General features: G+C 39.2%; 1 protein-coding gene across 1 annotated transcript; it reads right to left on the bottom strand.

Annotated features, from left to right (window-relative positions):
• Positions 1–1,113: 1,113 nt before the first annotated feature.
• Positions 1,114–24,447, bottom strand: LOC124131704 (formin-like protein 14). Its single transcript, XM_046495158.2, has 4 exons — positions 24,016–24,447; positions 10,727–11,056; positions 8,816–9,524; positions 1,114–3,425 (listed from the first exon to the last, which is right to left on the bottom strand). Exons 2-4 carry the CDS (start codon positions 10,997–10,999, stop codon positions 3,379–3,381), a joined length of 1,029 nt encoding a protein of 342 aa, XP_046351114.1. The 5' UTR covers positions 11,000–11,056; positions 24,016–24,447; the 3' UTR covers positions 1,114–3,378.
• Between the last annotated feature and the right edge of the window lie 672 nt (positions 24,448–25,119).

Here is a 25,119-nt window from a genome sequence, read left to right as displayed (position 1 = left end):
TCTAAAATTTGAAACAAAACAAATGTTTTCATGCATTCGGAACACACCAGCAGGGAGACAGAAATGTGCCTCGGATTATTTAATGCTATGTTTGAAATGCATATGAGAAGTAGAGACTGGTACCAGTCTACTGCGGGGTCTAATGATATCTTGGGAACAGGATCTATTTGTTGTACAGGAATGTTCTTTGGCAATGTCGCAGTGGAAACTGGAGCAACACTATTCTTATAAACTTTGTGTTGCCTCAATACATTATAGTTCACAATTGTGTATATATTTCAAAGTGTCTAGGCGTGGTTGGTTGGTAAAAAAACCCAGATAAAACCTTTAGATTTGTTTTTTTTTCTTCAAAAGGCTATATGAATATTTCGCCATATTCGCAGTGCTAGTTGAGCCTGGCTCGGCAGACTTGAAGACTGACCTACCACATGCACACCCTTTGTGGTAAACACGTGTGTTTGCATATGGCTTTTCAGATTTGATCCTTTTCCATCTTTCACCATCTTAGGGTGGTGAAATCCGTGAAGCAGTGAGAACAGCCCCGCCCTATCCCTTGGCCAGTGTAAGGGGAGACTGTGATCGACCATCGGAGTAATGAACACACGATGCCATTCAGAAAGTGGTCAAATGTAACAAATGTTAAATTTGGGAGAACCCTATCTTAGTAAATTACAGATTCTAGAACTTTTTCCGAACCGTCACTGAACCTAATCGCCAGCACACAAAGTCAGCAACCTAACCCGGTCAGACCACTGGGCCTTCTACAAAAATGAAGTCCGACAACTGGTAGTCTTGATAACGATTAGGTGCCTCACTCTTGCAGTGTTGGTTCAAATCCCAGATAGGACTAGAATTCCGCCCAACGCCCCCCCCACTCCCGTACGTACACCAGCACAACCCCTTAATTAGCTTCCCTGTATATTTTGGAGTTGACATCACGACCTAGTAATGTTCATCGTTACAGAATCAATATTTTTTGTGAGTTTAAAATAGAAAATAATTCAAATCTATGCCATAATCACAATTCACAGAGTTGCCTCCCTTAAATCACCAGCTGATGTCAGGAAAACTTGCATCTGTCCCCTGCGATATACAAGAAGGTAAATGAACATCTAATATGAACATAATTTATTTGCAAACAACGTGGTATCAAAGCAGACCACGGACTCAACACTCGCTGACATAATCAAACACGGTATGTCAACAAAGCCTTGTGATTGGTCCCTGGGTATTGCCACGGCTAAACTGATACCACAACCACGGTAAAGGGGGGGGGGGGATTTCACGGAAAAGAACAAACTATCCCACCCTTGAAAAGGAAAGAAAACGCTTCATCCTTGGACGAGACAAAAACAAGGAAAGCCACATTCAAAAGTTAACTCGTTATAATACTAGTAAGTAATTATTATTTTGACACATAAATCTTGTAAGGTAAAATCAAATTTGGTGTTTAAAAACGTCTGTCTGTCGAAGATGTGGGTAGTCAGTCCGTGACGTATTACAATTACGACACGAAACTAAATAAAAAAATAACAGCAATGTTCTGATTACGTTTTGACGTTCTTTATCCTCGTATTTTTGCCCCAGCAATCATACTTCCGCCTACGTGTGCAGGAAATAACGCGGGTGTACATTATCAAGGCCACAAAAAGTTGAACAAATGTTTGTCATAATCGTGTGGTTCATTTTAAAAAAAATGCCGTTTTAACAATTGTGACCCGTTTTTCAAGAGTTGGTTTCGATTTTTGGGGAAAGACTCCCGGGTCACATTACAGTGTGGGCTATGCCGCTGTGGTTGCTGATACTCTTTATTCCTGTACTGGAGGCCCATGTACAAATACAGGTGGTAATTATCACAGGGGGCAAGCAAATTTGCGACAGATTTTCATTTGATAGTGACGATGTTGATAATCGTATAATAGTGTGGGCTATGTCGCTAGGGTTTGTATCGACTTTAAACTCTGTCTTCCTATTAACAATGCAAACAGGAAGCAAGAAATCTTGGTGACTTGGTCATTTTGAAACTATTTTTTTTTATGAATAATAGTTTGTCATGGCCTTTTGTACTCGGCTATGGATTGTTTTTTAACTAACAGCGTCATCGTACCTGAAACACATTCCTCAACAAACTAGAAATTATTAAAGAATAATTATTTTTTTTTGGAAAGATCATTTCTTCTCGAGAAAAAAAGAATTGTCTCACATATAAAGTAGCCAACATTGTAGCGAATGCTTCATGCCGAACCTAGCAGGATGAGTTGTCCTCCAGACATATAGATGGCGCTTTAGGCAGAGACTGTATTCTCTCGGTAATGGATGATGTTTAAAACCATGCTGACAAGAGTCCTGTCTGTTCGATGGGAGAAAATGGTAGAGGCCCTTTAAATCCAGATTGTCGTGGAAGCTCTCTGTATAGAATTGAACAAGATAAATACCACTAGCCTGGTTCAGTGAACGGTAGATGTACAATAATAACGGTAAATGTACAATAAACCCCGTTAATCCAGACAAAACCATTCCCAGTATATTTGGATTAAAAGATCCTGGGAACGGAACTATCTATTTGTGTCTGTATAAATGTTACCGACACTGGAGGTCAGGAGTAAGGTTGTCCAGATAAACAGAGTCTGGATTAACTGGGTTTCACTATACATGGCAGCTGTCAAAGGCTGTTAGTTTAAACGAAGCGAGGATATGGTCTGTACACAATGTCCCCTGCCTGCAGTCACATCCTTTGATGTTGAGAGGTGTCCGTATGGTCTGTACATCATGTCCCCTGCCTGCAGTCATATCCTTTGATGTTGAGCGGTGTCCGTACGACACGTCATGGAATGGCTCACAACATCTTGGTCCTATGTAGAAGCTAAAATGGAACGTTGGGATTAACCGCTGTGCAGAGATACCGTTCCCGAATCACAAACCGGTTTTGCTTTGTAAAACCATATTCCTGTAATACAGTGGGAATCTCTAGGTCCGTACGGTCACAGACGTACATAACACGGCCATGACACGGTCAACCCGTCAATAAACAATACATTAACCCTATGTAGCATGGGGTGACATTTGTGGAACATTTACCAAGAAATTGTAACCATTGCCACATAACATTCACAAACCGTGCAGGTATAATAAATAAAACAAAGCAAGGACATGAGCCTTTGCTACCACCGATTGATACAATCAGTTCGGCCCGGCTATACAATGACTCCCACGGGGACCGAACTTCTTGCTATGTGAAACGGTTTGTGAATCAATGTCCGTTTAGCCTGCTATGGTCACAGGAGATGCCACTGCGCATGACAACATGTCTTCATTGTAGCAATTATGTTTTTTGTTAAATAATGGAGAATAGCTGTTGTGTTCAAATGTCAGGGCTCGTCATTTAGGTGGAGGAAGAGGCGGCCGTCGACTTTCCTGTTGGCAGCCTGAAGTGCATACAAATATACGTTAGACACCCTTAGAGAAATAACATAATGATTGTTTTAGCAAGACATGGCATTTCCCAAAATATATAAACTGTTCCGGAAAATGCTAACAAAAAATGATCAAAGGCTTTACGAAAAAAAGTTGTTCCTTGGACATGCTTGTTACGACGTAAATTGTAATAAAAAGGTAAATTGTAATACTTGCAGCAAATTGTAATAATTTTGACGTAAATTGTTATAACAACGTAAATTGTAATGATATTTGACGTAAATTGTAATACGCAAATTGTAACAAAACTTGACGTAAATTGTAATAATCTCTACTTGCGGTAAAATGTAATAAATTCTTACGTAAATTGTAATAACCTTACTACCGTAGTGTCCAAGACGCCAATTGACTAGAAATACTCTTTGTCAGTTGAACTTGCGTTTCACATGTACAATTCAAGAAATACTGCGTATGATGACAAACGTACAAAACTGTTAAGTTAGGGATGGTTGGTATAGGCTTTATCGTACAACCGTCAGTAAAGGGTGGTGTCAACATCGATAAATTTAAATGACTGAAAGATCCATCCTCGGGTTCAAAATGATGGGTTGCACAACCGTATATTCGACAAATAACTTAATTGTGACATATTGTTCAATACTCTTATAAGGTTATTCAAGATGTTTTTTTGCATGACTTGCGTCAACAGTTCGTCGACCAGTTCGACACGACTGAACGAGTGATGACGAAGGGTACAAACACAGGCTGGTCAACCAGTGTGTCGATTTGCAGTGGAAACGCTATACGAGTTGATAAGGAGTACATGATCCTTTTCTTGAAACAAACGAGGGAATTTAATCATATTTATTCAATTCATTTTACTTTGACGAAGAATTCAAATACAACAAATGAGTTGACAGATCCATGCATACACAAATAACATCCGGTATCTTCGTATAACTCTTTTACAGTTTCAAAGAGTATACGAATTATCATAAATTTCTTGCAATCAATTGCTGAAATATATCTGCTTGTATCCAAATAGAAAGGAATTGAAAATATATAATGAAAATATGTTTGTCACTAAAGTACATTTTCTCTTTGACCTTAAAACGTACTTCAAGATCATTAAACTCGACAATCGATGGTGGATTGCGCCAAGAAACCTTGATACGAAATATATACGTACAATAATCCCCTGAAAACATAACCTCCTCTGAAAGATTAAGAGAATTAAAGTAATTTGGGCTAACATCAAGCACTGTAATAACATACTCTCTTAAAATTCCAATGAAATGACTGGTGACTTACCAATAGGTCAAATTATATTTTGCTCCGATATTTTTTTACCTAGTTCTAATTGCCTACCCTTATCACTTTTTTTTAAAACTTCTAAATTTGAGATTGCAATATATGTCTTCAGATTGTATTTCATACACTATGTAACAACTGTTTTACCCCATTTCAAATTTGGTTTCATGTTGAATCGCTCTTTTCAACTACTGCTAACACACTTTAAATGCAAGGTGAGCATCCAAAACATATATTTTTATATATAAATACATTGTGTATACAACTGTAAATACAACTGTTCGGAGTACAGTAAAACATTTATTTACATGAGAGTTATGAGAGTTTCAAGTTCCTTTAGAACCATAACCAAATCCGAATATATTGTCCGTTAGAAAATTTACCGACTGTTATCAGTGTCCAAAGGCTAATAATGACGTATGGAAAAGGTAGTGGACTTGCATTAGAGCTGAAGAAAGTTATTTGCCATCAGAAGTGGACCAATGCCTGGTTGTACCTTAAGTACAGTGGTTTTGGCTGGTACATAGTGAAAGACATTTATTGGAAGTGCTGTGATGTTTGTGGCATGCTATCATCTACGTAGAGGATACTACCATCTGCGTAGAAAATACTATCATCTACGTAGAAGATACTTTCATCTATGTATATGATAGTATCTTCTACGAAGATGATAGTGTGCCATCTAGATACTATCGTCCACTTACATACTTTCATCTACGTACATGATACTGTCATCTAGAGTATGTAGAAGTGCAGTCATTTATGTGATAACAATGACAGAGAGCTCACATTTGCTGTCATTACATACACACACACACTCACACAAACACACTCTCACACAAACACACACAAACACACACACACACACACACACACACACACACACACACACACACACACACACACACACACACACACACACACACACACACATAGTGTTTGTGGGGAGGTGTTTTTGTATGGGTATGTAGTGTGTGCAACACGTGTTTGTGTCTGTATCTGTGTGTGTTTGCGTGTGTATGTGTGAATGTATGTGTGTGTATGTGCGTGTGCGTGTGCGTGTGCGTGTGTGTGTATGTGTGTGTGTGTTTGTGTGTGTTTGTGTATATTTGTGTTTGTGTGTCTATGCTGATGAGGCCAAAGTATCGCAGCAACAGTTTGATTTGGTTTCTTAGATACTTACTAGTCTTTTTATCAGAATTTTAACAAAGTATGTTGTAATTTCATTACAGTGCTTGTTGTTTGTTAGAATTAAATTACTTTAATCCTCTTAAACCCCCAGAGAAGATTATCCTCTGAGCTATTTTCTGTCCGTATATATGTCACAAATTAGTGATAACATATGAAAAACGTAATTATCTGTTTCGAAAATTATGTACCGCATTATACATGAGGTACTTAATTTGGTATTAAGATTGCTTGGCGCAACCCACCAACGATTGCCGAGTTTAATGATCTTAGAATACTCTTCTTATAAGGTCAAAGAGCATATTTACGTTAGTGACAAACCCTTTTCATTATAGATTTTCCATCCTTTCAATTTTGATCAAAACAGATACGAAACAAATTTATTATACATTCTGATGCTCTTTGAAACTCAACAAGACATGCCCGAAGATAACGGATATTATTTGTGTAAGCTTTGAATTATGATTTCGTGCCGTTATCATGATGGATTCTGTTTTTGTTGTTGGTGAAAGGAGTTATTATCCCAGCAAAAGTTGTCAGTAAGTTGTTGTTAGTTCTTCATGATATATGAAAGTAATCAAGACAGTTACATTTATTCATTTATTTCATTAAATATACTTCTTCCTATGAAAGGAAATTTTTTATGTTAAATTAATGATCCATATGTTAATCATACACTGCTACAAATATTGCATAAGTTAACATGGTTTGCATTTATTAATTTAGTATTTCTTTATCTGTGAGAAGTTCACAGAGATCGAGTATACACAATATCTAATAGTACATGCAATGTAGGTAAAGAATATCCACGCCCCTCTTTTGATATTAATAAAAAAACATTGCATATAATGTTATGTATCAAGTAATCTCCTTTCCCATGCATGGGAAATCTATGCTGCATTTGCTGACGACTGTTTTTCTTCCTTTGACATTGCACAGGAGATCTGTCACTCATTTGTTGTATTTGAATTCTTCGTCAAAATATAATGTATAAATACGACTGAATTATCTCGTTTGTTTCAAGGAAACGGTCATGTGCTCCTTATCAAACTAAGTAAACCTCCAATGCAAATCGACATAATTTCAGGGTCCGGTTGCACAGAGCTCTCTTCGGTAACTCGTAACTCAATGTTATTGCAATGGACTCTTAGCTAAGCTACTATTGGATGATAAATCAATTAACCTATTTGTCGAATAGACGTACCTAATGTAATCCATTATTTTTAACCAGAGGGTGGGTCTTTCAGTCATAAATTTCGATGTGTACAGTTGCTAGAGTATCATTCTAACAATACAGACATGACACAAGCTGCACGTAAAATAATTGATAAAGGTTGTTCTTGCGGGTTCACATACCTTCATGTACATCGCCCAGGACATTGTCATTACTTGCTTTACATCCTCCGAGCAACGTTAAAAAATTGAAACTTGAATAATAAAACATTGATATTATGTATATGAACATGTATAAATCAGCTTGCACAGAGACTACTGCAGAATGACATGTCATCCATTTGCTAGTTTAGTTTAGTTTAAACATATTTGATTAACAGAACAAAATGAGAATTGTATTGGGGACAAGTTCTTGCAACTTATTAAACCCCTCTCCGCATAAAATATGTACAAATATACAGTTGCAAAATAAATATATTTGCTTCAGTCAGTAAAAGTCAGACTTTCCACATTTACACATCAATATATTTGTGTAAGTTTGTTACGTTATGATTATTCCATTGTGTATATTACTATCTACTTTACCAATTGAAATATGATTCCATTAGGTTAAATTTGAACAAGTATGATGAAAATCGTCAATAGGATATATTACAATTAAGTACAAAACACACAGTATTTCTCAAATAGATAAGAAAACTATGTTCATTCTTGTAATATTAATCCTCTTCTGGACAACCATAGAAATGAAATTCCAATGCGTTTATATATACATATAATTATACAACAATGTACGATAACGACCTCAATCCTCCCCACATCCATACTTTAATGACGATTGTAAGATAAACCCTGTACCAACCCTGACAAGGATAGGTTCTAGTCATTTAACGCCTTTGACACTAAACGTATAAGGTTATTACAATTTACGTAAAAAGTTATTACATTTTACCGCAAGTTGAGATTATTACAATTTACGTCAATTTTTATTACAATTTGCGTATTACAAATTACGTCAAATTTTATTACAATTTACGTTGTTATTACAATTTACGTCAAAATTATTACAATTTGCTGCAATTATTACAATTTACCTTTTTATTACAATTTACGTCGCAACAATGCTGAATGTCTCGACAAAAATACATCTTTAAACAGCGACAGAAAAAAATATTCTGTTTTTTAACAAAGCTCGCAGGTCAAAGACCTTCTCATGTTTCAAATAATAAAAAAAAGGTTTTTCTAAGGTCATCGCTTGGACACATTAAGCATTACCTTATGAATTTATATTTGGTGCAAACACGCCCTACATATGTTAGTTGTAAAAAGATCAAAGCCAAATGATCATTCATATGAACACATATGATTGCTAAATTCTAAAAGTTGTGCTAATTTCGTGTTCTTAATATGGAACTGAAGTATAAGGTCGGATAACGGACAACCATGTAATTATTGAGTGAGTGAGTGAATATGGTTTTACGCCGCTTTTAGCAATATTTCAGCAATATCAGGGCGGGGGACACCAGAAATGGGCTTCACACACTGTACCCATGTCGGGAATCGAACCCGGGTCTTCGGCGTGACGAGCGAACGCTTTAACCACTAGGCTACCCGACCGCCCTGTAATTAATGAACAACGCAGCCCAAACAAATTTCAGTTGGAAAGTTTGAGACAGATTTCAATTGGGTAATCAGTTGGGACAAGACTGTACAGACGATATATACATACCAGGCCTTGCTTTCAAAGCGGGCATATTTTCCCTTGGAGGAAGAGCGGGTGCTTTAGCATTGCCTCTAGGAACTGGAATAGGAGGGCGGTTTTCCATTTTCTTGTTTTGGATGACTGCAGATGGTTGAGAAGGGAATGACCGTCTTGGTGGCACTGGAGGTAACGATGGGCTGAAAGACGCAGCAATGTCAAAGAAACCGCCTATGACGTCCGACACGTCGTTCCCGCCTGGATTAAAACTGTGGGCGTCAGCAAGACTAAAGTATGGAGGAGCACTAGGTGTCGCTCGGGAGTCGTCAATGAGACGTTGCGGGGGAGGAGGAGGAGGTGGCATCGGAGAACGTGGTCGCGGGGATGGGACAGGGGTTAGCCTTACCCCGGTTTGGTAAGACATGGATGGGGAGTCATTTGTGCTAAGATTACGATTGGGAGGGGTTGGTAGGGGTCGCGCTGCTTGTGGTACTGGTTGGGGAGACCTTGAGCTGGTTTCAGACCGTGGGGGTAAGGGTGCCGGTGGCCTGTTACGCACACTGCCTCGCCTCGCTGTCCTTTTAAACGTGCCCCACAGATCGTCAATGATGTGTGGTTCAAACGGGCCGTCTGTGTCATCACAGGTTTTCTGAATCAGCGAACTGAGGAATTGATAATCCTTTGAGCGATCCTCAGTCCTTGACTTCCTTGCCTTTTCTTCTTGTTTGTTGACTTCCTTCTGTTGACAAATGGGTTTGAAATGTAAAATCGTTTTGTCTTGCTATTTATCACTGTGATGATAAACACGTGCACGCCTACCCTTTGCTCAATGTCGTTTCTACCACAAAACCTTATGATATATGTACTGAGAATGTGTGACGTGCAGTGTTAACTGGTGAGCGTTTATGTGCTGTATGTCTTAAGACACACCTCTCAATATATACTACACAAAAGAAGTTAAGAACACCCGATGTTTTCATATGATTATACTTAATCAGTCATGGCTGGTGGATATTAACTCACAGCCTCCCAACTGTGGGCGTTCTTTACGTTGGGTAGAGTAGTATACATTGAAGTGAGTAAGTGAATGTTTTCAGCAAGAGACAAGTTACAGCGCCTGACGACCTCATCTCCACGTTTTTAGTCGGCTCTACGCATGAGAGACATGACTGTGGGCTTGTTCAAATTCGAGTGCCCCTTTATGTGGAGCAATAATATTCCAGCAGCTCCAGCACTTGGTGTCTATATTTCACCTCTTTTCAGATGCACTCGAGCATGCTCTTTCTGCGAAGATTTCAAAGAGCGTCATATGACTATTGCTCAAAAGTTGTTTGATCAAGATTACAGCATTAAGGCCTTGATAAACGTTTCAAAAAGGTTTATGGTAGACACGTTGATGACATTTCCAAATTTGACGCAGTAGTGACCCGTGATGCACTGACGTGGTCGGAATCGTACAATAGACTGTTTCAGCAGAACTTTCTGATGATTATGGAAAGGATTTTCTCGCTTTATTCTCAATGTTCTCTGTTTTCATGTGCACATTTCACATGTGATATCATTTTTTCTCTTATTACTTAGTAAGAGTGAGTGAGTGAGTGAGTGAGTGAGTGAGTTGGTGTTAACGCCGCCTTGAACATTATTCCAGTTACATCACGGCGTGTCACTTGACATGGAAGGAACAGCTGAAGTATTGCAGGTCTTAGATGTTTACCACTTTGGTGAAGCACGGGTTTGGTGCTGACAAACATAGAAACATAACCGGGGCAAACCGGAACTCGAACCCACGATCATAGGTTTCTGGCGTGCCAAAGGGACGCAACTCTGCACAGCAAATTGCGGCGCCTCGTGAGTATTATGCATGAGTGCACCAGTTAGGTGACAATAATTCTACGTTCTTTTATCTACTAGTATTGGATATCTGATACAAGAATCACCAACCTCTGCAGCTAGTTTTTCAACAGCTTGTCGATAGATATCAACGATGCTTGCCAACTTGAAATTGCGTTTGAGTGACTCAGTCCCTCCTCGTCCAAGATCAGTGTTCTTGCGACAGTCCGGACATTTAACACGCTTATTTCCCCCGCTCTGCAGTAAAGCCTTGAGGCAGCCCTTACAGAAGGTGTGCATACACGAGAGCTGCAGGGGGTCCGTGTACAGCTCCAGACATACACCACACGACAGCTCTCTCTCAAGTGTGTCCTCGTCAAACATCACGGCAGGTCACAACGACGGGATGAAGATGCTTACATAGCTGTATAAGGACTCCGCCTGAAACATAGTCATGAGTGAGTGAGTTGGGTTTAACACCGCTTTGAACAGTGTTCCAGTTATACAACAGCGAGTCAGCTTCCCGTGGGAGGAAAACCCAAAGTGATGCAGGTGTCAAACGTTTACCATTTAGGTTAAATCCGCGGGAATGGGTATAGTGCTGACTTACCTTGAAACATAATCGGTGCGAACCGGGATTCGAACCCACCATAATAGGTTTCTGGCGTGCCGAAGGGACGCAACTCTGAACAGCGAATTGCTTGGCCACCCTCGTGCACCCCATAGATATGGATGCAATCTTTGAATGTTTAAGGCAAATATTAAGATTATATTTTCCCTTTTCATTTATGTATTTCAGTCATGTATATAATAAATCGTCTGATAAGTCTAAATCTACCGTTTCTTTCTTTTCTAATAAAGTTTAATTAAAATTATGGAGTACATGTGAACATTAAAACTATGTGTCAATAACTCTAAAGATACATAGTATAATTATTAATGAATCTATGTCATGCTGTTCTTAAAAATCATAATTTGTGATATGTAAAAATAAAGAAATAGCATTCTACATGTGTATTAAATTATGCATCTGTTTTTCTAATTTTTGATATTTCTAAAAGTAGATTGTATTTCGATATACGATCTTTAAACTATTTAGGATGTGCTGTTGATAAACGGTGTCAGAAAATACAAGTTAGACCTAATACCTTTAAAACTTGTTAAACTGGCCGACACAATTAAACACAAATTTAACTATCACAAGGAAGTACTGATATGTTTAACTATAAGGTAAAAAAATCATTCATTGCGAAAGATTAGATGAGAAACAATGCAAATCTTAAATATCAAAAGCTTAATATATGTGTTAAAATCTTAATTACCTTAGGATCATTAATTCATTCAATAATTGTACAGATAATCTAAAATGTGTTACATACTTTCATGACACAAACATCCCATATACAAAAAAACAAAAATACACAAACGCTACTTGCGAACAACGAGTGAAATGGTATTGGCATCACGCCCTTACAGTTCGTATATGATTTCAATCCTAACAGCAACTCACCTAATAAATCATGACTGGCTTGGAGGAGAGTGGTCGTGATTATGCTCCAAGTATGTTCTAGCACTATGCCCTCGTAAAAACACTTTACCCACGTATAACACTGCCCACGCATAAGCACTATACCCACGTATAATCACAATGTCCGGGAATACGGAATTCATCAAAGTGGTCATGTCTGTAAACTGCGTCATTTTGAACTTTTGAACTCTCACTTTGTGCAAAAATCTCCTTCGGAAGCGGAAATACTTATAACTATTGGCCGTTGTAAACGTGACGTAAGGGATCGACCATTCTATTTTAAGAACTTCGTCATATTAATTTTAAATAAAACAAGCGTGCATTTATAACATTACTTTACATCATATAACGCACCACTGACAACGACAAGTGCTAACTGAAGATAAAATAATGTTCTTAATTTTTCCCCCGCTCCCAATACATCGCCCATTGGTCATCGGTGTCATAAATTACATGCAGAGTTGCGTCCCTCGGTCATGCCAGGATCTGATGATTTTCCCTCATTATGATCCTTGGTGTGTCAGCTCTCGGGCTTCATCACTAAAGTGGTAAACGTCTGTGGCCTGCATAACTTCAGGCTTTCCTCTCACATTAGTCAGACAACCTGTGATGTAACTGGAATACTGCTCAAAGCGGCGTTAAAACAAATGGACTCATTCTACAGACTCGTGTCGGCCGCTCATATTTTCCGATTTAATTGCCTCTTACGACAAACACTTGAACCTGTGTTTGAGTGTGTGGAACATTGCAATAATTTAGCAATAATCAAACAGAATCACGATGATAAAGATTTGGTGTCATATTATGCACTCATGAGAAAGCAGAGCCTTGATCGTCGCATAGTTTTCAACACCTCACTCACTGGGCATGCTTTAGTGGATCGGATGATCAAGCTTGAAGGCTTGGTGGATTGTGTGGCGTCGTTCCCAGCGACGTGATTTATTGCTTATGGTAGTGCTGAAAATGATTGTTTACAGGCCGCAGTCGTATGACGGGTACTTCTAGGGGAGGCGTTAGGCAACATACAGGCCGCGTCATACCAAATGACGTTAAAAGATGGTACTTGTTGTAACCCTGTATGGCGCTCGGCATTAAGGGGCTAAAACAAGGACTGGTCGGCTCAGAGTCAGTATACTGTGTCTGAGTGGGGTATTCATGTAAAACTGCGGCATGGTATCTCAGTGAGCTAGCACTATAAATCGGCATCAGTCCGGACTAGTACAAGCAGCCACGCACACACACACACACACACACACACACACACACACACACACACACACGCTATATAAGTGCAATAATCTTGGACGCGACGTTAAACCCCATTTCACCTCACCTCACCTTTTATGAAAATTGTGTGAGTGGCGGGTGCTACTAGTAGGGCAGGACATGCTGACCATTTTCGTTGACTCTTTTGTGTCATGACTGTTTTTCAGAGATCCATTCATATAATTTTCATCACTATTTCGCTTGTAATGTATGGATGGATAATGGAAACTGAGTATTCTCTGACGTCACCTACAATTATGACACTTCAATCAGATTCACTTACATCTGAACAACAACAACAACAGAGGAGATTAAGGGTCACAGACGTCAGTACAACAATATTTCATCTGTATGACGTACATGCCAATAATGGGGTCGACATCCGGGTCAAAAAATAGAGTGTCAAAGTTCTTTCTTTGAAGCGAAAAGGCTTCGAATAATAAAGACTGCATGACTACAAAAACGGAAAAAAGTTAAATATATATTTCCGGGAGGAAGTACCTTTTGATTGGTATTTGACCACTTTCTTACCTTTTCAGTTTATATCACTTTTGCGATATTGCTAATTGTAATGGATGTTATCCCATAGTTTGATCTATTTGTGACAATAATTTAAAAGCCGTATACATCCCGAGGTTTTGTACACGAACTATACACGTGACGTCAAAGGAATTTGCTTCGGAGATGACTTGAGGTGTGGGGCCTAAACAGTGTTGATGCTGAAGAAAATTAACATCTTTTTCTTATTGAAGATACTAGTATACCTATAAACAGACACAGTGCTATAATGTGATGTTACATTATGACAGAAATGGCAGAAATGGAAATGAAATAGGGTGAGGTGAGGTGAGGTGAGGTGAGGTGAGGTGAGGTGAGGTGAGGTGAGGTGAGGTGAGGTGAAAGATTATTGCACTTACATAGCGACGTGCCCAAGAGACACACCTCTGCACGGCGTATTGCGGCGCCAAAGACGACCCCCCCCCCCCCCCCCCCCCCCAACAGAACTACATCAGATGAGAGTAGGTCGACGAAAGCTCCGTTCAGATGTGAAGCTGTTGCTAACAATGTCCATGTACATGTAACTCTCCTGAGTTAGCACCCTTTGACTTTTATCTCCTCCCTAAACTAACATCACACATGCGTAGTACAGTTGTACGGAGGCAGGGTAACAAAGATCGTGCATCGCCGTGACAAGTGTCTTGAAGCGAAAGATAATATTTAAGATAATTATGTGTGAACAGTTTTGGTGATGAACGATTTTCTATGTAAGTCACGGAAGTCATGATTTTCTTTGCCATTTTGCTTCTTCAGTTATTGTATCTTGGCATAATCCGATTCCTTGTTGAGATAAACGAACCTTTTCTATATGTAGGCTGGAATAATAATGAAAGAAGATATCTTACTTTGTACACACGTAAAATCTTTCTTCATATTATTATACGATTTTATTTAATTATAATGGGAGAATCCATGTTAATGTTTTTCACGGAACTTAAGCAGATTAAACATCTGAAAAATCTGATCATGGGTTTCTTAAAGGCCTAAGAGACACAACTCCCATCAGCGGCGCAATATATCTAGACGTCTGAGTCACCGCTTTCTCCAAAATGATATTTAGATAATTAATTTGCGCATATTAATTAATATCGATAGTCTCAATGACAGGCTGTAACACCAAATTATGTCAGGATCTGAAACTAGACTGGCACAGTGGAGATTTTGAAATATTGGGAATAAAGCTAAACTCTAACTTGAATAATTTATTGTTAATCAATACGAAAGAGAGAATTGACATTTTAAATAAAATTTTAGAGAATTGGAGGAAAAGAAATTTAACATTGATATGTACAATTACTATTGTCAAATCTTTGGCCCTATCAACCTTAGTACATTATATTTTCCAACTGATATGAAGAATATATACTAGCCTACTCAATGATGTATGCTACTTTGATGTATGAAAGAAGAACGAACCTGAGTGTTGACGTCACTATACAAGATGAGTTGCCGCACGGATTGACGTAAATTACACCACATCACGGATTTACCAGGCATACATACACAGTTGTACCTAATGATAACTCTGTACCCCCTGAAACATGTGATAGGAATACTGGGCGTTGTTTCTTCGTGACTTGGTCTTCGTCGACCCAAAATTTCAAAAATATTCAATGATATTAAAACTTTCTTTCTTCCGGCCGAGTCTGTGTCCTAGTTTCCGGAAATGTAAAAATCTACATACGTTTGTTTAGTTCCTTTGATGTAATACGATGCTTTGCGCTGTAAAAACGTCTGTCAGCCACATAGCATACTTCACATTGGCAATGCATTCATTTACAAGTGTGTGACCTGTCAGTGCTGACATATCGAATGCAGGCCCGATAGTGTAAGGTAATATACTGCCTTAAAGTGACATCTAAACCCATTGTTATACTGCTGCGTGGCTGTGACAAAGCTGTATACAGTCACAGATGTTGTCAGACTTCTCGTAGTTACGTTAACCAAGCGAGTATTGCACACATTGCAGCGGCATATAACGATTATGTAGATGAGATCCCGACCTGAGACGTACATGTCTTTGTGTCGGATCAGGGCAAATACCCTACCTGTATGTCAGATTACGAAATATATTATGTGTTTCAGGTCATGTCATATAACAACCATGTATACCGACCATATAGGTTAAAGGTATTTTAGGTCATGCCATATAACAAGCATGTAGACCGATCATGTAGGTTAAAGGTGTTTCGGGTCATGTCATATAACAGGCATGTAGACCGACCATATAGGTTAAAGGTGTTTCAGGTCATGTCATATAACCAGGATGTATACCGACCATATAGTGAGGAGTGAGTGAGTGAGTTTGGTTTTACGGAGCTTTTAGCAATATTCCAGCAATAAAACGGCGGGGGACACCAGAAATGGGCTTGTACACATTGTACCTATGTCGGGAATCGAACCCGGGTCTTCGGCGTGACGAACCACAAGGCTACCCGACCGCCCCATATAGGTTAAAGGTGCTTCAGGTCATATCAAATAACAAGCATGTATATGACCATATAGGTTAAAGGTGTTTCAGATCATGTCATATTACAAGCATGTATACCGATCATGTAGGTGATAGGTTGTTTTGATCATGTCATATAACAGGCATGTAGACCGGTCATAAAGGTAAAAGGTGTTTCAGGTTATGTCATATTACAAGCATGTATATCGATCATATAGGTTAAAGGTTTTTCTGATCATGTCATATTACAAGCATGTAGACCGATCATATAGGTTAAAGGTGTTTCAGGTCATGTTTTATTACAAGCATGTAGACCGGTCATATAGGTTAAAGGTGTTTCTGATCAAGACATATAACAAGCATGTGTACCGATCATATAGGTTAAAAGTGTTTCTGATCATGTCATATAACAAGCATGTGTACCGATCATATAGGTTAAAGGTGTTTCTGATCATGTCATATGACAAGCATGTATACCGATCATGTAGGTGAAAGGTTTTTCTGATCATGTCATACAACAGGCATGTAGACTGGTCATATAGGTTATAGGTGTTTCAGGTCATGTTACATAACCAGGATATATAGCAACCATATAGGTTGAAAGTGTTTCAGGTCATCTCATATAACAAGCATGTATACCGACCATATAGGTTAAAGGTGTTTCAAGTCATGTCATATAACTAGGATGTATACCGGCCATATAGTGAGTGAGTGAGTGAGTGAGTTTGGTTTTACGCCGCTTTTAGCCATATTCCAGCAATATCACGGCGGGGGACACCAGAAATGGGCTTCACACATTGTACCCATGTCGGGATTCGAACCCGGGTCTTCGGCGTGACAAGCGAACGCTTTAACCACTAGGCTACCCGACCGCCCCATATGGGTTAAAGGTGTTTCAGGTCATATCATATAAGAAGCATGTATACCGTACATATAGGTTAAAGGTGTTTCGGGTCATGTCATATTACATGCATGTATACCGATCATATAGGTTAAAGGTGTTTCAGGTCATGTCTTATTACAAGCATGTATATAGATCATGTAGGTGAAAGGTTTTTCTGATCATGTCATATTACATGCATGTATACCGATCATATAGGTTAAAGGTGTTTCAGGTCATGTCATATTACAAGCATGTATATCGATCATATAGGTTCAAGGTGTTTCAGGTCATGTCATATTACATGCATGTATACCGATCATATAGGTAAAAGGTTTTTCTGATCATGTCATATTACAAGCATGTATACCGATCATATAGGTTAAAGGTGTTTCTGATCATGTCATATTACAAGCATGTATACCGATCATATGGGTTAAAGGTGTTTCAGGTCATGTCATATTACAAGCATGTATACCGATCATACGGGTTAAAGGTGTTTCAGATCATATCAAAAACAAGCATGTATACCGATCATATAGGTTAAAGGTGTTTCAGGTCATGTCATATTACAAGCATGTATACCGATCATGTAGGTGAAAGGTTTTTCTGATCATGTCATATTACAAGCATGTATACCGGTCATATAGGTTAAAGGTGTTTCTGATCATGTCATATTACAAGCATGTATACCGGTCATATAGGTTCAAGGTGTTTCTGATCATGTCATATAACAGGCATGTAGACCGGTCATATAGGTTCAAGGTGTTTCTGATCATGTCATATAACAGGCATGTAGACCGGTCATATAGGTTAAAGGTGTTTCTGATCATGTCATATAACAGGCATGTAGACCGGTCATATAGGTTCAAGGTGTTTCTGATCATGTCATATAACAGGCATGTAGACCGGTCATATAGGTTCAAGGTGTTTCTGATCATGTCATATAACAGGCATGTAGACCGGTCATATAGGTTCAAGGTGTTTCTGATCATGTCATATAACAGGCATGTAGACCGGTCATATAGGTTCAAGGTGTTTCTGATCATGTCATATAACAGGCATGTAGACCGGTCATATAGGTTCAAGGTGTTTCTGATCATGTCATATAACAGGCATGTAGACCGGCCATATAGGTTCAAGGTGTTTCTGATCATGTCATATAACAAGCATGTGTACCGATCATATAGGTTAAAGGTGTTGCAGGTCATGTTACATAACCCGGATATATACCGACCATATAGGTTAAAGGTGTTTCAGGTCATGTTATATAACTAGGATGTATACCGGCCATATAGTGAGTGAGTGAGTGAGTTTGGTTTTACGCCGCTTTTAGCCATATTCCAGCAATATCACGGCGGGGGACACCAGAAATGGGCTTCACACATTGTACCCATGTCGGGATTCGAACCCGGGTCTTCGGCGTGACAAGCGAACGCTTTAACCACTAGGCTACCCGACCGCCCCATATAGGTTAAAGGTGTTTCAGGTCATATCATATAAGAAGCATGTATACCGTCCATATAGGTTAAAGGTGTTTCGGGTCTGTCTTATAACAAGCATGTATACCGATCATATAGGTTAAAGGTGTTTCTGATCATGTCATATAACAGGCATGTAGACCGGTCATATAGGTTAAAGGTGTTTCAGGTCAGGTCATATTACAAGCATGTATACCGATCATGTAGGTTAAAGGTGTTTCAGGTCTTGCCCTATAACAGGCATGTAGACCGATCATATAGGTAAAAGGTTTTTCTGATCATGTCATATTACAAGCATGTATACCGATCATATAGGTTAAAGGTGTTTCTGATCATGTCATATTACATGCATGTATACCGATCATATGGGTTAAAGGTGTTTCAGGTCATGTCATATAACAAGCATGTATACCGATCATACGGGTTAAAGGTGTTTCAGATCATATCAAAAACAAGCATGTATACCGACCATATAGGTTAAAGGTGTTTCAGGTCATGTCATATTACAAGCATGTATACCGATCATGTAGGTGAAAGGTTTTTCTGATCATGTCATATTACAAGCATGTATACCGGTCATATAGGTTAAAGGTGTTTCTGATCATGTCATATTACAAGCATGTATACCGGTCATATAGGTTAAAGGTGTTTCTGATCATGTCATATAACAGGCATGTAGACCGGTCATATAGGTTCAAGGTGTTTCTGATCATGTCATATAACAGGCATGTAGACCGGTCATATAGGTTCAAGGTGTTTCTGATCATGTCATATAACAGGCATGTAGACCGGTCATATAGGTTCAAGGTGTTTCTGATCATGTCATATAACAGGCATGTAGACCGGTCATATAGGTTCAAGGTGTTTCTGATCATGTCATATAACAGGCATGTAGACCGGTCGTATAGGTTCAAGGTGTTTCTGATCATGTCATATAACAGGCATGTAGACCGGTCATATAGGTTCAAGGTGTTTCTGATCATGTCATATAACAGGCATGTAGACCGGTCATATAGGTTCAAGGTGTTTCTGATCATGTCATATAACAGGCATGTAGACCGGTCATATAGGTTCAAGGTGTTTCAGGTCAGGTCATATTACAAGCATGTATACCGATCATGTAGGTTAAAGGTGTTTCAGGTCTTGCCCTATAACAGGCATGTAGACCGGTCATATAGGTTAAAGGTGTTTCAGGTCAGGTCATATTACAAGCATGTATACCGATCATGTAGGTTAAAGGTGTTTCAGGTCTTGCCCTATAACAGGCATGTAGACCGATCATATAGGTAAAAGGTTTTTCTGATCATGTCATATTACAAGCATGTATACCGATCATATAGGTTAAAGGTGTTTCTGATCATGTCATATTACAAGCATGTATACCGATCATATGGGTTAAAGGTGTTTCAGGTCATGTCATATAACAAGCATGTATACCGATCATACGGGTTAAAGGTGTTTCAGATCATATCAAAAACAAGCATGTATACCGACCATATAGGTTAAAGGTGTTTCAGGTCATGTCATATTACAAGCATGTATACCGATCATGTAGGTGAAAGGTTTTTCTGATCATGTCATATTACAAGCATGTATACCGGTCATATAGGTTAAAGGTGTTTCTGATCATGTCATATTACAAGCATGTATACCGGTCATATAGGTTAAAGGTGTTTCTGATCATGTCATATAACAGGCATGTAGACCGGTCATATAGGTTCAAGGTGTTTCTGATCATGTCATATAACAGGCATGTAGACCGGTCATATAGGTTCAAGGTGTTTCTGATCATGTCATATAACAGGCATGTAGACCGGTCATATAGGTTCAAGGTGTTTCTGATCATGTCATATAACAGGCATGTAGACCGGTCATATAGGTTCAAGGTGTTTCTGATCATGTCATATAACAGGCATGTAGACCGGTCATATAGGTTCAAGGTGTTTCTGATCATGTCATATAACAGGCATGTAGACCGGTCATATAGGTTCAAGGTGTTTCTGATCATGTCATATAACAGGCATGTAGACCGGTCATATAGGTTCAAGGTGTTTCTGATCATGTCATATAACAGGCATGTAGACCGGTCATATAGGTTCAAGGTGTTTCTGATCATGTCATATAACAGGCATGTAGACCGGTCATATAGGTTCAAGGTGTTTCTGATCATGTCATATAACAGGCATGTAGACCGGTCATATAGGTTAAAGGTGTTTCAGGTCAGGTCATATTACAAGCATGTATACCGATCATGTAGGTTAAAGGTGTTTCAGGTCTTGCCCTATAACAGGCATGTAGACCGGTCATATAGGTTAAAGGTGTTTCAGGTCAGGTCATATTACAAGCATGTATACCGATCATGTAGGTTAAAGGTGTTTCAGGTCTTGCCCTATAACAGGCATGTAGACCGATCATATAGGTAAAAGGTTTTTCTGATCATGTCATATTACAAGCATGTATACCGATCATATAGGTTAAAGGTGTTTCTGATCATGTCATATTACAAGCATGTATACCGATCATATGGGTTAAAGGTGTTTCAGGTCATGTCATATAACAAGCATGTATACCGATCATACGGGTTAAAGGTGTTTCAGATCATATCAAAAACAAGCATGTATACCGACCATATAGGTTAAAGGTGTTTCAGGTCATGTCATATTACAAGCATGTATACCGATCATGTAGGTGAAAGGTTTTTCTGATCATGTCATATTACAAGCATGTATACCGGTCATATAGGTTAAAGGTGTTTCTGATCATGTCATATTACAAGCATGTATACCGGTCATATAGGTTAAAGGTGTTTCTGATCATGTCATATAACAGGCATGTAGACCGGTCATATAGGTTCAAGGTGTTTCTGATCATGTCATATAACAGGCATGTAGACCGGTCATATAGGTTAAAGGTGTTTCTGATCATGTCATATAACAGGCATGTAGACCGGTCATATAGGTTCAAGGTGTTTCTGATCATGTCATATAACAGGCATGTAGACCGGTCATATAGGTTCAAGGTGTTTCTGATCATGTCATATAACAGGCATGTAGACCGGTCATATAGGTTCAAGGTGTTTCTGATCATGTCATATAACAGGCATGTAGACCGGTCATATAGGTTCAAGGTGTTTCTGATCATGTCATATAACAGGCATGTAGACCGGTCATATAGGTTCAAGGTGTTTCTGATCATGTCATATAACAGGCATGTAGACCGGTCATATAGGTTCAAGGTGTATCTGATCATGTCATATAACAAGCATGTGTACCGATCATATAGGTTAAAGGTGTTGCAGGTCATGTTACATAACCCGGATATATACCGACCATATAGGTTAAAGGTGTTTCAGGTCATGTTATATAACTAGGATGTATACCGGCCATATAGTGAGTGAGTGAGTGAGTTTGGTTTTACGCCGCTTTTAGCCATATTCCAGCAATATCACGGCGGGGGACACCAGAAATGGGCTTCACACATTGTACCCATGTCGGGATTCGAACCCGGGTCTTCGGCGTGACAAGCGAACGCTTTAACCACTAGGCTACCCGACCGCCCCATATAGGTTAAAGGTGTTTCAGGTCATATCATATAAGAAGCATGTATACCGTCCATATAGGTTAAAGGTGTTTCGGGTCTGTCTTATAACAAGCATGTATACCGATCATATAGGTTAAAGGTGTTTCTGATCATGTCATATAACAGGCATGTAGACCGGTCATATAGGTTAAAGGTGTTTCAGGTCAGGTCATATTACAAGCATGTATACCGATCATATAGGTTAAAGGTGTTTCAGGTCTTGCCCTATAACAGGCATGTAGACCGGTCATATAGGTTAAAGGTGTTTCAGGTCAGGTCATATTACAAGCATGTATACCGATCATGTAGGTTAAAGGTGTTTCAGGTCTTGCCCTATAACAGGCATGTAGACCGATCATGTAGGTTAAAGGTGTTTCAGGTCTTGCCCTATAACAGGCATGTAGACCGATCATATAGGTTAAAGGTGTTTCAGGTCTTGCCCTATAACAGGCATGTAGACCGATGATGTAGGTTAAAGGTGTTTCAGGTCTTGCCCTATAACATGCATGTAGACCGATCATGTAGGTTAAAGGTGTTTCAGGTCTTGCCCTATAACAGGCATGTAGACCGATCATTTAGGTTTAAGGTGTTTCAGGTCATGTGATATTACAATCATGTATACCGATCATATAGGTTAAAGGTGTTTCAGGTCTTGCCCTATAACAGGCATGTAGACCGATCATTTAGGTTTAAGGTGTTTCAGTATGCTGAGAACATGACCTGGCCAGTTGTAGGTTTCTAGGTAAGATATGAATTGAGTGTGAATTGAGCTGACCCCCTTATTACGTCATTCTCTGAACGCCTTTATATTCCAATAGCTATGTAAACATCTAGTGTATAACACTCCCATGGCTTCATTTTTGTATAGGTGAATATAGGTGTATTGCAACGGTGCACATGACCTTTAGAAATAAACCAGAAGGTTACAAAGCGTACAACTTTATGAATAACAACTTCTAATATATTGCAAAAGGCGTTATTTGTTATTCTTATTGTACATCTGGCTTCAGTCAATTATCTGTGTGCTTGTTGTTATCTTTTACCTGTTGTTGTCAATGTTAATCTGCTGATTATCACAATATATCATGCACATTGACATCTATTCACTTGGTTGTCGTCACTGCAGCTGGATAACAGTGTAAGAATCTACATGGAAACGTCGCTATGTGCAATAAATAAGAAGTTGTTATCCATACAGTTGTTCGTTTTGTTATTTACTCACCAACTTCTAGAATGTCAATCAAACAGTTAAACTAGATGGTATGTATATGACGAAACGAACTTTAGCCTCCGTCCTTGGCAAGTGCCGGGTATTGATTCATGAATAAAAGGGTTGTCCTCTAAGCATTTAACACACATTTATTTTCCTTCAGATACTTATTACGATATACATTTTTAGCACACCCCACCTCACACATTTACCGCACAGTTTGAGACAGGACCGATATTTTACAATAATCGTTCATATCAAAAACATATTTACTCATGACAAGTGTCATGGCGATTTATTCAGTCACAAACAAGTGTGTATGATAACCTAGTTAGACGTGTTAGTCGTGGTGTGTCGCTAGTCTTATTTGGTCATGAGGGCTACGGTGTCAAACAAAACGCTCTGAACGTATTTAATGCATGGTGTAACTCATACATTGTTTAACTTACTGCGTGAGTTCGCCCAGCCCGAGGAATCCTGTGAGACCCAGTCCGAGGATTTATCCCTGATACACTTGAATGGCGGACAATGTACTTCCTGGTACGGACACACACGCAACACCGCCACACAACACAGCAGTTGATATCAGTTCCTGCCTAAGCAGTAGATACCTAATTGAGATAGCAGGCTGGGACAGGCATGACAATCACACTTCAGTCAGTCACTGTTACCATGAGGCCGATGCTTATCACTTTCCTCGATCTATTGCAATTGGCGGTGCATATAGAGGCTGAAATAGAGGTTGCGGAAGGTGACTTAACACCAAACTCTGGGTAAAACTGTTGAATACAGGACCGAAACTGTTGTCATTTATCTTTTGTGACCCCGAACTTGTGTACAGATTATGTTGTCCCACACCTCTACCCCTGTGTTCCTGTCCTCTCCTTGCAGGTGATATGTTGTGTGAAGCCGTCCTTCCCTATAGACGTTATGTGTTATGTTGTGTGAAGCCGTCCTTCCCTATAGACGTTATGTGTCATGTTGTGTGAAGCCGTCCTTCCCTATATACGTTATGTGTTATGTTGTGTGAAGCCGTCCTTCCCTATAGACGTTATGTGTTATGTTGTGTGAAGCCGTCCTTCCCTATAGACGTTATGTGTTATGTTGTGTGAAGCCGTCTTTCCCTATAGACGTTATGTGTTATGTTGTGTGAAGCCGTCCTTCCCTATAGACGTTATGTGTTATGTTGTGTGAAGCCGTCCTTCCCTATAGACGTTATGTGTTATGTTGTGTGAAGCCGTCCTTCCCTATAGACGTTATGTGTTATGTTGTGTGAAGCCGTCCTTCCCTATAGACGTTATGTGTTATGTTGTGTGAACCCGTCCTCCCATACAGACGTTATGTTGTGTGAACCTGTCCTCCCCTGTAGATGTTATATTGTGTGAACCCATCCTCTCCTGTAGACGTTATGTTGTGTGAACCCGTCCTCCCCTACATACGTTATGTTGTGTGAACCTGTCTCCCTTATAGACGTTATGTTGTGTGAATCTGTGCTCCCCTATATACGTTATGTTGTGTGAACTCGTCCTCCCCTACATACGTTATGTTGTGTG

The sequence above is a fragment of the Haliotis rufescens genome, unplaced genomic scaffold, assembly GCF_023055435.1.
Source record: "Haliotis rufescens isolate VD_foot unplaced genomic scaffold, xgHalRufe1.0.p SCAF_1, whole genome shotgun sequence".
In the NCBI taxonomy this organism is placed as follows: domain Eukaryota; kingdom Metazoa; phylum Mollusca; class Gastropoda; order Lepetellida; family Haliotidae; genus Haliotis; species Haliotis rufescens.
This window is presented reverse-complemented; position numbering and strand designations above follow the sequence as displayed.

What these genes read in the sequence shown, in the direction of transcription:
- LOC124131704 (XM_046495158.2), bottom strand. Translation starts at nt 10,999, where the DNA reads ATGTTTGACGAGGACACACTTGAGAGAGAGCTGTCGTGTGGTGTATGT. An exon ending in TTGAAAAACTAGCTGCAGAG is followed by an intron (nt 9,525 to 10,726) that starts GTTGGTGATTCT and finishes ATTTGTCAACAG; the next exon opens with AAGGAAGTCAACAAACAAGA. An exon ending in CGCTTTGAAAGCAAGGCCTG is followed by an intron (nt 3,426 to 8,815) that starts GTATGTATATAT and finishes TATGCACTTCAG; the next exon opens with GCTGCCAACAGGAAAGTCGA.